Source organism: Xylaria bambusicola (genome assembly GCF_022495145.1).
Source record: "Xylaria bambusicola strain CBS 139988 unplaced genomic scaffold F5B22scaffold_13, whole genome shotgun sequence".
In the NCBI taxonomy this organism is placed as follows: domain Eukaryota; kingdom Fungi; phylum Ascomycota; class Sordariomycetes; order Xylariales; family Xylariaceae; genus Xylaria; species Xylaria bambusicola.
The window spans coordinates 74,432-89,983 of NW_025953566.1; the positions used below are offsets into that span (position 1 = coordinate 74,432).

General features: G+C 48.8%; 5 protein-coding genes across 5 annotated transcripts; 3 read left to right on the plus strand and 2 right to left on the minus strand.

Annotated features, from left to right (window-relative positions):
• Positions 1-1,510: 1,510 nt before the first annotated feature.
• Positions 1,511-2,355, plus strand: F5B22DRAFT_644922 (guanylate kinase; the record flags this gene model as incomplete). The annotated part of the gene is made up of 2 exons (XM_047978508.1): positions 1,511-1,873; positions 2,101-2,355. 2 exons carry the CDS (start codon positions 1,511-1,513, stop codon positions 2,353-2,355), a joined length of 618 nt encoding a protein of 205 aa, XP_047832266.1.
• A 767-nt stretch (positions 2,356-3,122) lies between these two features.
• Positions 3,123-4,312, minus strand: F5B22DRAFT_635279 (Septin-type guanine nucleotide-binding (G) domain-containing protein; the record flags this gene model as incomplete). Its single annotated transcript, XM_047977110.1, has 3 exons — positions 3,123-3,452; positions 3,510-4,072; positions 4,201-4,312. The coding sequence occupies 3 exons, from the start codon at positions 4,310-4,312 to the stop codon at positions 3,123-3,125; spliced, it is 1,005 nt and encodes a 334-aa protein (XP_047832267.1).
• A 699-nt stretch (positions 4,313-5,011) lies between these two features.
• On the plus strand, positions 5,012-6,206 carry F5B22DRAFT_599916 (uncharacterized protein). Its single transcript, XM_047974495.1, has 2 exons — positions 5,012-5,728; positions 5,785-6,206. Exons 1-2 carry the CDS (start codon positions 5,359-5,361, stop codon positions 5,823-5,825), a joined length of 411 nt encoding a protein of 136 aa, XP_047832268.1. The 5' UTR covers positions 5,012-5,358; the 3' UTR covers positions 5,826-6,206.
• Positions 6,195-7,979, plus strand: F5B22DRAFT_599919 (WD40 repeat-like protein). Its single transcript, XM_047974496.1, has 4 exons — positions 6,195-6,408; positions 6,490-6,526; positions 6,712-7,278; positions 7,355-7,979. The coding sequence occupies exons 1-4, from the start codon at positions 6,406-6,408 to the stop codon at positions 7,723-7,725; spliced, it is 978 nt and encodes a 325-aa protein (XP_047832269.1). The 5' UTR covers positions 6,195-6,405; the 3' UTR covers positions 7,726-7,979.
• A 3,982-nt stretch (positions 7,980-11,961) lies between these two features.
• On the minus strand, positions 11,962-13,459 carry F5B22DRAFT_74234 (uncharacterized protein). The gene is made up of 4 exons (XM_047980533.1): positions 13,186-13,459; positions 12,751-13,074; positions 12,061-12,632; positions 11,962-11,995 (listed from the first exon to the last, which is right to left on the minus strand). The coding sequence occupies exons 1-3, from the start codon at positions 13,328-13,330 to the stop codon at positions 12,397-12,399; spliced, it is 705 nt and encodes a 234-aa protein (XP_047832270.1). The 5' UTR covers positions 13,331-13,459; the 3' UTR covers positions 11,962-11,995; positions 12,061-12,396.
• Positions 13,460-15,552: the final 2,093 nt, after the last annotated feature.

Sequence of the window (15,552 nt, forward strand, 5' to 3'; positions counted from 1 at the left end):
TACATGCACATATCTATCTACCTATATTCTACAGTGAGCAGAAGTGAGGTACGGGAACCCTATCGAGGATCAAGGCAGAACCAAGGAGCCATCTGCCTGCTTGTTTGGTTGGCGAGGGGTTGGGAACTTGTTCTTGACATTTTAGCTTGAGATGCTTCCCTCCAGTGTAGCCGCTATCCGGGCTATTCATGGAGAAGTACATAGTAAACTTGAAGTTACCTCAGCCGTTGAACACGATATTTGAAGAAAACCTAGCGACGCAGAAACGAGGTGGCAATGATCACGATAGGATACCGTATAAGATGATTAGCGCAGTTTTGCTTACTGCGTATTTATTTGCCTATCTTCAACAAGTCGGCTTCTGTGTAGAATATTGTACCTACATTAGGGATAGGTTCTCTACCAGGAATTCGTATAACGTCATCAGGTGACTAACTGGCTTGTACGAGAGAAATAGCGCAATTCATTACGAGTTAGCTTTTTTAAGACAAGTCTAATTACCCTGATACCCGACAATACGTCGATGACCATAAGTCGGACGAGTATAGCTACGACAAGTCCAAGATCACCAAGCAAGGGGGATTAGTCCTGGAATAATTCCCATCTGCAAACAAAGAGAAACCACTGGCCAGGTTTGCAACAAGTGCTGAAACGAGATGCCCTTCTCAAACACAGAGTCACATGGTAAAGTCCCGTAGAAAGAGGGTTGTCCCCTGAAAATCGCTGGATCTAAAAGATTTTAATGCCGGACGTTTCTTTGCCAAGCATCTACCAACTCGAGACTAGCAGCAAACTAGGGCCTTGTCGATAAGGTAAGACTCTCTCCTCTTCGGTCTGTCTGAATGCTCTGGTTCCGTGGTGAGATTTACATGTACCGGTAGATTCGAAAGAAAACCGTCTCAACGGTCACGACTCACCAGCCTCAGACAGGCCTCGCTGTCAAATGCGGCTTGACCAATCATGCATGCATGCATATCCATACCCGCCTACTTAGACTCCGTACATACATTTACATACAGAGTAGGTAGGAGGTAGTATACAGTATGCACAGCGGGTAGTGGCATTGTGGCTAGTGGTTTGAGTCAACCCAAGGCGCCATCCCACATGGCAAACACTCACCTCGGATTGAGCCGTCCCTCCCTCGAAGCCTAAAAAAAATACTGTGGAATTATTTCGATGGTTCGGCCACGATTATTCGCTGTCCCGCACCCAACAAACAAACCCGATATAGATATATAACCTATGCACTCTCTGGGCCGCCATATCGCCAACACCAGACCATTCAGTCAAATCTCGGCATATTGTAGCGTCCGCCGTCGATTCGCGACCAAATCCAACATGGCACCCAGTACGTGCGCACCTGTCTTATTGTCATCCAGCCCCTCCATGCAAGTAGCGTAGTCAGTCACATAACGTCGCGAGCCGTAGCAATGTGCGCCCAACCGAAACAGTCTTACCTAGCTCCTTACACTATCTGTCTGGATCTTATAAGCTAGGAGACGAATAAACAATGACCAAAACACAGCTAACACCTTTCCGTTTCGCGTCTCTAGCACCTCCAGCCGATCGCCGCCCGCTCGTCATCTCCGGGCCCTCGGGCGTCGGCAAAGGCACGTTGATACAGCGCCTATTCAAGACGCACCCCGAGACATTTACTCTCTCGGTATCGCACACGACACGGGCGCCCCGGCCCGGCGAGGCGCACGGCGTCGACTACTTCTACGTGACGATGGCCGAGTTCGAAGAGCTGATCGCAGTCGACGGCTTCGTCGAGCACGCCCAGTTCAACAGCAACCGCTACGGGACGAGTAAGGCGACGATCGAGGAGCAGACGACCAAAGGCAAGGTCGTTGTGCTTGATATCGAGATGGAGGTGGGTATCCCATTCTAGTAGCCAGGACTTACCGTCTTTATTCAATTTCCTCTCATCTCCCGCGGCGCTATCCTCAGATGATTGAAATATTCAAAGGGAGGAGAACGAGAGAATCCCTCACAAGATCTCTCCACCCAGCACGATATGTCACAGGCCCATAGACCTCGCACAATCATCATTATTTCCCAAGAAAGACGGGACAGCCAGGCTGACAGTTTTCCAAACAGGGCGTGAAACAGATAAGACAGAGCAGCATAGACGCGCGCTTCGTCTTCATAAAGCCGCCGAGCTTCGAGGCCCTAGAGACGCGGCTTCGGGGCAGGGGCACCGAAGATGAGAACTCGATAACCAAGCGTTTGAATCAGGCCAAGAAAGAGCTCGAGTATGCTGACACACCCGGCGTTCACGACCTCATCATCGTAAATGACGACCTCGACGTTGCGTACAAACAGCTCGAGGACTACGTCTATAAGCCTCTATAAGCCTTCGGCATAGACGGCCGAGTGCACAAGCTGGCCTCGTAATAATAAGCATGAATTGTGAACAAGGACATGCAGGAAGCCCAGTTGGGTAGAGAAGCCTGGGGCATGGCGAAACGAGACGAAGATATCTAGATATAGATCACTAAAAGTTGTGGGGGCGCAGCGTTACAAGCAGATGATGAACCGTTGAATTAGATTATACCCTGTAGTAGAAAACTTATCTACGATAATCACCATGTGTACATATCGTGGACTCGATGCTAACATGAGGATCATAATTTTCGTATTTTTCTCCATTAGTTACCGAAATTGACTCTAATGTAGAGCACGGTAGAAGCTCCGTTCTTGGATTAGTCTTTTAGAAGATGAAAAGAGCTCGGGGGGAATACTAAAAGGAAATAAGAGAAGGCCGCGTCATCAGAAGGTATACCGACACAAATACTGCTTGCTCGACCGCCAATTCGCATACACATAACAAAGTTCAGGTACTCTGCCAGGCCAACACCTCGGCCGTGGTATCATATAGAGCTCCGCTCTTTAATCCCAAGTGCCCTGGCGCACATTACCAGCGATATGAATTCGTTATACTTGGTTCAAGCCAGACTTTTCCATTTCCGCGGGAGAGAACCATGAATTAGCCCGCGTTCCTAGATATATGTTCCGTGCGATTGTTCAGGAAGCAAACTAATCGCCGTCTTTCAGATCGCAAACTCGGTTTTTGCATATAAAGAGGCCGAGATCTCGAAGTCAAAATTGGCTAATCAAGCTTAGTAGCCGTTCATAGTCATACGTTGAGAGCTCCTGCTCATTTCTCGGTCAGCAGCAGGGCTGATGGGTCTGCTTCCGTGCCCCTGAGCACTGCTTTCCTTTAGCGCTAACAGTTGCTTAGCACGGAAAGTCTCGTAGTGGATCTGAGACGTAGTTTCGATGAGATCCTGGAGATGTGTCCGAAGTAGGAAGTTACGGAGATAGACGAATTCACAATGAGTCTCATCTTCGACGTTGATCACGCCCCATCGGTTTTGGCGTCCACGGACTTGCTGGCCGTTAACAATAATGGACTTCTCCGAGCCGACAACAGCGAAAGGTACAAGACTCTATAATAAGTGTTAGTAAACGTTATGATAACAATTCAGGGTTCCCTCGAGACGTACGTTGATCTGGTTGTTGATCGCGCGCTCCTCATCGTCAAGTTCGTCGTTATTGTACGGGTACATCTTAAGATTGTGGAAGGCAAATTCCTCCTTGATGCGTTCCTTGAAGGCCTGTCTCTCCTCGAGGGTCAAGGAATCGGCCTTGGCAATGACGGGGACGACATTGACAACGTCTGACAACTTCTTCAAGACGACAATATCGATAGGCTTGAGAGAGTGTCCCGAAGGCTGGATGAAGAAAAGGCAGCAGTGGATACGGGTGTCTTGAATGTAACGTTCTCGCTGTGCTGTGAGCTCCTTTCGCAGATACGCGGAGTGCTGATCCTTGATATACTTGACGATAGGGTCCCAGCAGCGGTCGTTGTTGACCAGGTCGCCGTAGCCTGGTGTATCGACGATGTTCAGTCGTAGACGGACACCATTCTCCTCGATGATGTGTGACACGGGGTGGATCTCGGTAGTAGTCCGAATCTGCTCATCGGGAAGCATACGACCCTTAGAGTCGATGAGGTGGGAGGCGAAGATGGTGTTGATCAGAGTCGACTTGCCCAAGCCAGTTTGACCTACGTCAGGTATCAACGTTAGCTCCGTGTGCATGCATGCAATGCAGCATGAGATCAAAGCCATACATAGAAGCAGGCTATCGGGGGGCTGTGACAACAGTGAGACGATGGTGGAAAATAAGACATACCGACGCAGATGACATTAAACTGGAAGCCTCTCTTCAACAGCTTTTTCTCGATCTGGGAGGTGATGCTATCAAAACCAACATGGCTGTTGGGATAAACAGTAGGCGTAGCCATTGCTTCGGGGGGAGCTTAAGGCGGACTGGATAAAGATGGGAGGGTATCAGTGTTGGTTCCTATTCCAAAAAGGAGCCGGTGCGGCGATTGAGGAACGAACAGGCAAGCGAGGGTACGGGGATGAACAATGAGCGTGTTGTTTGGTTTGCGGGCTACCGACGACGTTGGCGATGAAGGAGAGGGTTGAAGGTTGTGGTTGTGCTTGGATATTTTGCCCGTCCAGGAGAATGTTCGTGTTTGCAAGCCCCTGCAACAGATGGTGCACCAAACGGGTGACTTGTTCCTGCCGCTGCCACTGCCAAAAGAATACCAGTGTAATTTCCGCCTGGAGTGCAGTAGCTACTTTGCGGTAAGTACAAGACCAGTGCCTAGGCAAGTACCCAGATGCGCTGTCCAGGTACATTACCAACATCCTTGGAAGGTACCTACACGTACCGGTACTCTAGTAGGTAAACCGTAAAGTAGACCTGGTAGACCGCAGACCCTTTGGGGGACACTTTCGGGGCCCAGTCGGGTTAGAAAAGGGGAATGCACTAAGCCGACGCGTGTTGATTGGCTGTAGAGCTCTGGTGTACACTACCGTAGCGCATCTACGCATTAAACGGGGCGAGAATCAGGGACCGAAGCCTCTCATTTGCTGGCTGCATATCGATACCCAAGGTATATGTACATCTTCAGCACAACATCTACAGCGAGGCTGAAAGTACTTCTACCGTAACCCGGAACTGGAAGCACCTGCTCCAGCAGCCAGTCTTGAAGGCCCGAGCTTTTTACGATTTTTGAACTTCCTGTCAGGACCCAGTGAAATCCATCCACCGGCATCACCAGTTGAAGAAGCAGCCTTGCACGGTTGGCGAGAAGACAAGCTTCCTTGTCAGTGGTCTTGTGTGTCATTGGCCTGTCTGTTCCATACAACAATCGCGGCATCACTGAGCTCTTTGGTTCTCCCCTAGCAGCTTGTTTGAATAAGGCGCATTCACTTGCTGCCCTTTTGTGGACCTCGTGCTATCACGACTATTTGCGCCTAAGCCTCGGATACGCTCAAGATGGCAGCTATACAGCAGTTTCGAATGGCGTCGGCTCTGTCTGCTCTCTTCCCGAGGGCTTCATCGCCGCTATTCGGTTCCTCCTTTGGATCAGCGATCCTAGCGTCTCAACAATTGCGACAGTCTCCGTTTCCCTCAATACCCGCCCTCGCGATCGCGATTCCTGCCGCTATATCCAACATCCCATCACTACTTGGTGACATATGGGAAGGCATACTTAGAGCCGTCCCCAAGAAGAAGACATCGCATATGAAAAAGAGGCATAGGCAAATGGCTGGCAAGGGCTTGAAGGATGTTACAAATCTCAACAAGTGTCCCGCGTGTGGAGGCATTAAGAAGATGCATACATTATGCCTATCGTGCACAAACCGTAAGTCGAGACAGTATCTGTGCGTAGTTTCCTCGTGATACTGACGTTATATACAGGCATATCAGGTGTGCTCGGCCAGACAGTCAAGAAGGAATGAGAGTACATGGATTTGGCTTTTTTTGCAGTGTGTATATGCATACCTCTAATGGCGTTGGGTCTGGATATACGATTGAGCTTTTCACAATTATTACACGTGCTGTAAAATACTGTAACGAAGAGAATGTACCATGGCCATGAATATCAAAGCATTTGCATTGAATCCATGGCCATGGCCTAAGTGTCCAGAAGTGCTGGAATCTGGGAGTGACGTCGTTGATGCAATCAACTTGATGAGATGGGCCTCCGAAGTCAGATGCCTACCTTATCATTCACGAGCCCAAGTAAGCAAATAAGGCATCGTTAGGTAGTCCCTAAGTCTCTCGACTTATCCCAAAATGCACTAAAAATAAATTAAAATCAATCAATTCACCGATGTAACCAGTGTCCCCAGCTTTCTGTGTGAGACGGAGGGAGAGAGACAACCTGGAAGTTTCACAACTGTAACCCGAGGTAGTGGTTGTGCTGGCAGTGACGTTGAAAGCCGCAACCCCACCAAAGCTCTCACACTCACCCTCCCACTTCAGCATCTCGGTGTCTCCACAACCATCCTCCATGAATACACAGAGGGATCGGTAACCATGGTATGATTCCCTCGGCCTTTTTACAGGCAGGCTTCCTCTGCCCGTATCTTTTGCTTTCGCCGCTGACAGCCGCCATCGTAGTCGAAACAATACCTTACCACACACACTGTGGATAATGGTGAGTCCTAAGATTTGCCTACTTCTTTCTTGCTTGCGCTGCATTCTGCACCCTATCAAGCAAGCATCCCTCTAACAAGTTTGGATGCTGCGTACTGTCAATTGTCCAGTTTATCGTCTTTTCTTTTTTTCTCTTTTTTTGCTGTAAGATAGGCTGCTAGGTTTTGAGAAACTAACATTCAGAAGCCCACATAACCGACATCTTTTCGCTCGCCGCAACTCCCACTGCCATCCTCTCCGCAAGCGGCTCATCGACAATATACGTACACGCAACGAACCAGGACTCCTTTTCACTCATCCAATCCCTCTCCGGTGCGCACAAGCTTGGCTGCCATCACCTCGCAGTCTCACGTAACGGCAAGATCGCGGCATCTGTCGGCTTTGCTGGTGACGTCAAGATATGGAAGGTTTCGGAGTCGGGATCTGGCGAATGGGAGTCCTTTGGCGATATCGACGCAGCCAAGGCCTCGGAAAGGGGTAAAGGCGGCGCTGGGGAGCTCTGGGGAATTGCGCTGAGTGAAGATGGCCAGTACCTGGCTTCGACGACCTACGACGGACGCATCAATGTATGGGACCTTCTCGGTGACCGCGGAGCGACGCTCCGCGAGTACGAGACAGGCAGTGCAGGCTCGGGAAGCTTTGGGTTGTGTGTTGATCTAAGTAGGGATGGAAAGTACACGGCTAGTGGTCATCAGAGCGGCGCAGTCTATGTGTTTAACAATGATACGGGGCGCCTACAATATTCTCTACCTGGTACGTCAGAATTGTCTTGTGGAAAGCTGAAGATATACATCGCCAGGCTTCACGAAGCAAGCTTACTATTACTCAGGACTTGTCAAGCCTGTCCGCGCTGTCGCGTTCTCTCCCGCTGGCACGCGATTAGCTGCCGCTGGAGATTCAGGCATTATCGCTATCTACGATACAAAGCATGGCGAGCATGTAGGAAATTTGACCGGGCATACCGCATGGATCACTTCCCTTGACTGGAATGACACGGGCGAGTATCTCCTCAGTGGCTCTTTCGACGGCAAAGCAAAGGTGTGGTCAATTGAGAGATCTGCGTGTGTGGCGACCCACAGCGAAACAGACAAGGCGCTCTGGGCAGTACGGTGGCTGCCTAAAACAGTTCGTAATGAGATGTTTTGTACTGCGGGTGCCAATCGAAGCTTAACGTTTTACCGAGAAGCCACTGGTGCTTGAGCGGCTAGCAACGAAATGCGACGAGAAAAATGACAATGATGGTGCTAAGTTAGCCTTTCAGAAACTGCGTGGTGCATCATGGCGTTAACGAGAAAGGACACGGGAAAATGGTTTTACGGGTAGATTAGGGTTGAGATTACTGATCGTAAACCAGCAGGCTCTAGAGGTTTGCTATAACGTCACAGCACGTCGAATGCTTGTGATCGATGATAAAGAAACAAAAACAAGAAATAAACACAAACTAGTTACAATTATCTCCCTCTCGTCTTTCAAAGTCGTCGCTACAACAGTTAAGGCAATTGTTTTTTTCTTCCATTTGTGCCTCTCTAGTAAACATCAAGGTAGGTGACGAGAATCATCAGATGTGGACACGCAACTCATCTTGAATTCAGGTAAAAATGGCTAATAGCATATAAGTTCCAATAGATCTTGTAGACTCAGACGAAATGAAGATATGGGGTCGTACTAACATAATCACCGTAATGAAATACATGAAGTATCTCAGATCTAATTATTTAAGTGTAAGGATAAATTCTACGTTAAGCTTGTGTCTTTGCAATAATTTCTCCCCTAAGATTTGTTTTTCACTCGCTCACATCACTTGATTGACAATATTTATATTGATAATTAACGAAGTCCAAAACTACTCCATCTCTATGTCATTGATATCTCGGTCACCGACCTTAAGCATGAAACTAATTTCCGATATACAGCACAGACCAGAGGGTACAATACGGTATGTATGCTAGTGAGGTAGACCTACCGGCATAGCTAGGATTCCTCTCATGTGTAATGCCAATAAGTCAATAAATACAAAGGATACATATGGGTAGGCTACACAATGACCAAGGTTTATAGTCTTTGAAGCCATGAGACGAGACCGCGTAGCAGTAGATATCCCATACGAGTTGTAACTTTTGTTAATGTTTTGGGCGGTTTCTTGCTTTCTTACCTTATTTTTGTCCTTCCCCTACTAAAAATTCCAGAGACGAATGAATCAACAAGCAAGCCAGCGCGCCCTTTACTCTCCTGGCACACCGCTACCTACTACGCACGGTACGGTGATAGCAGTATTTGGCACCATAGCTTAGATTTTCGATCGCATGCAATGCATAGTGCTTACTGACAAGATCACTCTGGGCGAATCGCGTCAACTTGCCCTGAAACTTGCCGCATGCTGCATCATGGTAAGTTATGCGTAGCGTAAGATGATCACCGAGCCGCATACGCCCTTCAACAAGAATGATACGCTTATTCCGCTGTCATCAATGCTAGTGGGAACCGGTGTGCCGTTTTGACGCTGAGTAATACCGATACGATGGAGACAGGCTGCGGGTCTGGGGTTGGTCATCATGAAGCTATGGGATGTTACTCAGCTGATTCTAATAAACGAGAGTTAGTTGACTTCAGTTACACCAAATAAGTTATGTCTCATTTGATAGAGAGGCTCATATAAATACAAAGCATATAAATTTCCAAGGCTTAATATGGTTGTATTAATCGCCATTATATCTATTAAACTCACTATATCTCCAACTCGATAAGTTTAATAGATGAGTTTGTCACACCTTGGACGTTTTAATTCCTGCTCTAAGACCCTGGTTTACGGTAAATTGAAAGATATGTAGCTAACTACAAAAGTTCCATTTTTCTGACAAAATGCGGAGAGGAGGCAAGTTGAAACGACGAATACCTAGTTATTCACCTAGTCGGACCGAAATCATCAGACAAGCGAATATGCAAGCCAAAGCCGAAACAGACATTCTACCAGCAATTTACAGCCAACCTTCTCTGAAGCATCGCAATTGAGTCTCTCTGATTTGTTCCACTCTCGGCTAGTGACCCGACAGCGTAATATGATCTGATTTACAGAACAGTGTTCCTGGCTAGATGGCTTACTTCGTACAGAGGGACGGAGGATCTTTGACGAAGCTGACGAAACCGAACTACAATTTTGCAGCTGTTGTATATGCAACCACCTACATACATTCTGCATTTGCTATTCGGGACCGACCACCGTTCGTTGCTCACACCTCTGGCCTACATGAATCCCAGCGTAAACGAGGCATAGGCAGACAGGTACATGAGCCCTCCGTACCCACAGTAGCACACTAAAGGGTCTGCAGGTGCTGGCTGTACTCGGAAGGTGGGCTGGCATAATATGCATCAGATTTCATTTGAGTGGAAAACGGCTCGTGTTAGCCACCTACCCAACCAGGGCGGCGATAATCAGTCGCACGATATGACGGCCTTCTCGCCGTGTGAATTCATGATACCTAGGTAGTCGTTACAGGACGAAGAGAAGTGGCAGATAGATTGGGTTTGGTTGATTCTTCATCTACCGAAAACGTGTCGGCAAGACGTCGGGACTACTAGAGAGCAGGGTGTATATATAAAGAGAAAAAGCCTGTTTCTTGCTAGCTGTGGGTAGAGTATCGTGTACACCCAACATGCCCGTTCTGGCTCGGTTATGTATACGGACTTATTACTGCAGTCGAGTCACCAACGTCCAATCTGCGCCCCGGGGTCGCTGTCAACGGGGAATATCTGGGTGGATGGGACTCTCGTTATGTGCCCCTATTGGCTCCCTTAGATGTTTTTTGAAAGGTCGCAGAATGCCACTTGTTCAACATTTTACTCTGAAATTCCTTTTTTGCTTTTTACATGGGTATGATACGACGTAGATCTACGAGTATTTTAACAAAGTAGCCTATTCCGTCATTGAAGAACAGCCCCCTTAGTAAAGAGATAATGCTCCAGAAACATCATTTCCTTCCACTCGTGGCAAGGGGATACGATCGAGCTACTGTACAGCGGCGATGACCTCTCTCGTCGGATCATCTGGCCCACCTCTCGCCTAGTGTACACTAAAGGTCGTACTCAAGGGGGAGAGGGGCCACCTATAAGGACGTTCTCTGCCCGCTCTTGAGAAAGGTCACACGGCAGCAAACGGTTTCGGGGGTCACGGCTCAGCCCGGCATACTCGGGGAGTGGAAGGAAAGGAACACAGATGAGTGAGAGACAGAAAAAGATGAGATAAAGAGGTAACAGTTGCGATTGCCTGCATTGAACTGCATGCATGTGTGAGCCAAGTGCGGAGAAACAGGCATAATCTTTAGCTCATACCCCCATTCCGACGCCACGGACACTACCACACTCGACGGGGCACTACCCTACCTGGAAGCTCTCGGCTCGCCTCCAGACCTGGGTTGCAACCCTACTCTCGAGCACCGGCGCGATTACGCTGTTGGGTCTCGTACTGTATGCCCGCGACGCAAACGATGTGACCTTTCCTCTGTGTCGCTGTTCTTCCCTCGCTCTCTGTCTCTCTCTTTCTCTCTGTGTACTTCCCTCACCCCCACGATGTCGGCCTTCCGGGCCACCCGCGTTCCGCGTTGCTAAGTGTCAAAAAGGCTAGGGACTTTCGTGGCGGCGGGTCTCCCGCATTTAGTCTATCTATCTAGCAGGCTGAGGCTCTAGAATCGGCCTTCTTTTACTCCTTCGGTCATTGCAACCCTCGACATGTAAATAACTGACGCGAGCGCGTCGGCTTTGCTCAAAGTGAGCTTAATTTCTGTGCCGACAGCGCGCTGTGTGGAACAGCATATGTAATCGCCGGTCTGAATGGATCGAGATCAAGCGAGTATATGCAGAAGCGCCAACTCCTGCCTCTTACTTGCTCGGCTCACTGATATTGCTGCGTCATCGGCCGCACTCTCGGGTATCTGATTCTTGGGTCGAATCTGCAGAAGCGGTTTGTTTGCTGCTAGATCACTCCTACCTAGACTGTTGGGTCTGTGTATCGTATGTTTGTCGTCCTCCGGCCCGTTTTTCCTTGGACCCTGGTTGCCTGTCGAGATAGTAGCCTAGGTGGGTAGTCCTAGCTTTAAGTTGTGAGAGGCGGGGTATGAACGGTTTCACAACTTTACATCCGCGGCATTCTTAATGCTAAATGCCTCGTTGGTGTGGTGGCACGCGGTCGCGCGCCCCAGGCAGAACTGTGGCACCTGGATGATGTCCGTCCCTAGTCGTCCCCCACTATCTTCGGACTGTGGAACAGGTTGGTGATAAATCCTCGAACGGTTGCATCTTGGGATATCTGCAGCATAAGTCTGAATGCTCAAGGCGCATGGTTGTTTCGGGGGATTGTGGGATAAATAATGTAGAGTGCAATGCTGAGTGTGGCCTCGCTCAGCTCTCTACCCTCTTCTCTTGAGGACTTGGCGATCTATGCTCGATTAGTATTTGGCTGAGCTATATTGTTGCAACCCTGGTATAAACGATTATAGAAATTGACCATCGAGCTTTGCGTAAGAGCAGAAGTGGTAAAATTACCTGAGATGTTTGTTCTTTCGATATTGGGGGTTACACCCCTGAGCACAATGAAGCGGTGATCGGCTCGTAACGTCATCAATGCCTTAACCCAAGACACACAATAGCTTTCAGAGGAGAGTAAACACCATGCTGCAACTTTTCACAAATCAGACATAGAGACGCCGAGCCGTGTTGAACAAACCTAGGAGAATGATAGAAAAGGTAGTGTGGCCACATATACCCAAGCCACAGGGATTTGTTCAAACTAATTAGTGAGAATTACTGATGGGCCACCGTTCCCCAAGAATAATAGATTTGGCGCATAGTACGAGTTCTTGTGGTGATTTTACGCCGCTCCTAATTGCTCCAATGCTGCTGAGGTGCGGACATCCAGGGATTATAGGCATGGTTTGGGAAGTCATTGTGTCCAAGAGGCGACTGTTGGTCACTCATCGAGCCACGTAACGCAGGATCTACCATGTCCTGCTCGGTACCTTGATCATGATAGTACGAGCCCCAGTCTTGTTGTAAGCCTGTTGTATCTGACATGCTGGAAAACCCCGTGTATTGATCATAGGTTGAATATTGGTGGCCTATCCAACTTATCAGTCGAGCCCTCCTCGCGGGTAGACGAATAAGAAGGAAATAAGGAATTATGTTCATAACGCATCATTTTCAATGATAGCTGTGGTTCTGGGTTGTATAGCTTACCTTGGTGATAGTAATCTTGGCGTGGAGAAAGTTGATGATAGGAGCTACTGCCATGACTGACCATTCCTAGATCATGATTGGAGTCTAGATACTGAGATGAGGGCACACCGCGATCTATTGCAAAATCTGATCTAGACGAAGAAGCAGGATCACTAGGAGTGGCCGGTTCAGAAATCGGCTGTTGGCTCTCATCAGAGACAGGCGCATCAGGCGATTTCGATGCCCCATCATTTGTCTCGTGCGAAATGCGCATGTGGCGTGTCAAGAGATCGCGGCGGGAGAATGCTGATCCGCAGTGACAGATGTATGGCTTCTCCTTAGTATCTAGAGATCTGTATTAGCTGGATGCCGCATTCCCTCTCAATTTGCACTGCTAATATGGTGGAGCTGAGGAGGATGCGGAAGAGACAAATCAGAAGTTGGGGTAAAACGGACGCGTGCGGACGTGGCGTTCGAGATGCTCCGACCGTTTGAAACTTCGCCCGCAGTGTGGGCACAGCCGTTGTTGAACGTTGGCTGATGATCCATCTCGTCGACGACGACGCGTTTGCGACTGGTCCATTTCTTGCTTCTCGGCCATGTATTCACACGAGCAGAAATTGTATATATCTGGGTGAAGAAGATGTGTCTGCTTCCGGTTGGAGAGGAGAACAGGAGAGGCAGAATCTCACAACACCATCAACACTTGGAAGCAACCACACACAAAGGGCCAAGAGACTGTGGGGGAGGTCAAGGGACAGGATAGGGATCGGGATGGGAGGGAGGGTCTTTTGGTCAGAAGCATGGAAGCATGGGAGAGACAAGGTAGAGAGAGCTAGAGCTATCTAAACTAAACCTGGCTAAACAGACTGGAGTACAGGGGGGGCTCTTGATTTTGTAGGGCCGTTTGGCTTTCTCCACCTCCCTCGACTGCTCACGAGTGACAATTCCGGTGCGGATATAACCTCACATGGCAGGGGCTTGCTGTTCGCTTTTGAGGGGTTCTCCCGTTGTGGGGTATGTAGGCCCCTTCTACCGACATCTCCCGTCGCCTCCGGTCCCTGAAGCCAATGATAGACGGTCACAACATCACCGACGGGTGGTTCCATCGCCGTTATATCTTTTCGACGACGAATGACTGGCTAGGATGCGCTCGGCCGACGCGGTGATCGCCTTCGCTTAGGCTGAGCATGGACCTGTGGCCTCAAGCTTCTGAATCGGGGTTATACGAGCCGAGAGCAATATCATGATCCTGGCGGCGGCAGACATCACTTGCATCTGCCCACAACGGTGATGTGCCTTCGATCTGACTATGAAAAAGATAAGGCGAGCCGTCCTTGCGTTCAGCCGGTCGCTTGTACAACCTTGCCGACTTCATCTCGTTGTTTTTTCCCGTTGATCAGGCACAACTAAGTATGGTTGTAACTTTGCTCTTATCCTCCTGTTGTGCGCGAGAGATAGAAAGCCCGATAGCTGCTTGGTGACGCGATTCTCATCTCGGCTATACGGAGAGAAAACGGCACTGTCCGTCACCAAGAAAGGAAGTAGGTTCTGCACGTTTAGTCATCCCGAGAAACTCGAAAACACACATACACCCAAAAGAAAGGGCAAAGCTTCCGAAGCCGGCAAGTGAAAGTAGCCAGTCGCACCACAATCAAGTATACGCAAATAGTATGTCGTACATCGGGCATTACGTGGCCCTTTAGCCTGAGATCTAAACGAATGTTACATCCTGAAACTTGTGGTAACATAACCCTGGCAGCAGCCTCATTCATCTCATGAGCAATCACCACAATGCTCAAAATCTTGACCCGAAGGCCCATTCATTATATGAACTCGGCTAGGGTCCTCTAAGGATCCTATCGGCGGTATTTCAAGACAGTGGCTCTGAGTGTCGTCCTATTTACCTCCCTTCTCTCAAGTATGCTTGACTGGCAATGCTGCGGCCATATTACGCAGAGACCTTCCTATTTCATCAGCACGATTTAAGACATCGCATACGTCATTTCCGTAAAAATCCAAGCTGTTATCCAACATGGATGAAGCAAGGCACTTCACAATGAGTTCCTCAGCACGTGGATAGGGCGAACCAGATGTTATGATGCTAGTAATGGAAAATCTCTCCGCCGCTCTTCTGACGCTCCCCCCACCACTCTAGTTAAATACGCCAGCGCGGGATACCAAAGACAAGTCAGGAATGGACGAATTTCGAAAATTCATAGATTGTAAGTTCCATTTCAGTTCATCAATCCGAAGTAGCGGATTAGTGTGACTGTACCCATAAGCGAGAGGTGCAACTCATAACACGCAGCTACGGTTGGTAATCCGCAAGATATTATCCGGTACAGGTAATCCGAAATTAACAGAAGGTCCTGGGACATAGTGGCCTTTATTCGGCACATTCGACACCGCATATCTCGAGAAAATTATCGATACCACCATTGTCGGTGGCCCAGCACAGGGAATAAGGGCTCCATCGCCCCCTAAAAACGACGTATAAGTCTTCGAAGAAGGGACCCATTCAACGAATTATTTCAAGCAGCTCAAGCTCTTCGTTCAGTGGGATGTCTAAAACCATCTTTGCCAAGGTGTACCGTAGGTAGCACCCGGCCCCGACTCCTCGCGAAATGACCACTCCTTACATACGGAATTGACCGATGGAGTTGGTTGTGGAGGGAATGTGAGACACAGCTTACTTAATGGAGAATAGTAGCACGCAAGACGCCATCAGAAAGTGTTATAGGGATCAATATTCCTATGCACTTCCCGGGTTGTCTTGATAAAACAGCATTTACACTGCCAAGATGGTGCCCATGGTTGAGC

What these genes read in the sequence shown, in the direction of transcription:
- F5B22DRAFT_599919 (XM_047974496.1), top strand. An exon ending in CACACACACTGTGGATAATG is followed by an intron (nt 6,527 to 6,711) that starts GTGAGTCCTAAG and finishes AACATTCAGAAG; the next exon opens with CCCACATAACCGACATCTTT. An exon ending in CCTACAATATTCTCTACCTG is followed by an intron (nt 7,279 to 7,354) that starts GTACGTCAGAAT and finishes ACTATTACTCAG; the next exon opens with GACTTGTCAAGCCTGTCCGC.
- F5B22DRAFT_74234 (XM_047980533.1), bottom strand. Translation starts at nt 13,330, where the DNA reads ATGGCCGAGAAGCAAGAAATGGACCAGTCGCAAACGCGTCGTCGTCGA. An exon ending in CGAACGCCACGTCCGCACGC is followed by an intron (nt 13,075 to 13,185) that starts GTCCGTTTTACC and finishes ACAGATCTCTAG; the next exon opens with ATACTAAGGAGAAGCCATAC. An exon ending in CCAAGATTACTATCACCAAG is followed by an intron (nt 12,633 to 12,750) that starts GTAAGCTATACA and finishes TAAGTTGGATAG; the next exon opens with GCCACCAATATTCAACCTAT.
- F5B22DRAFT_599916 (XM_047974495.1), top strand. Translation starts at nt 5,359, where the DNA reads ATGGCAGCTATACAGCAGTTTCGAATGGCGTCGGCTCTGTCTGCTCTC. An exon ending in ATGCCTATCGTGCACAAACC is followed by an intron (nt 5,729 to 5,784) that starts GTAAGTCGAGAC and finishes CGTTATATACAG; the next exon opens with GCATATCAGGTGTGCTCGGC.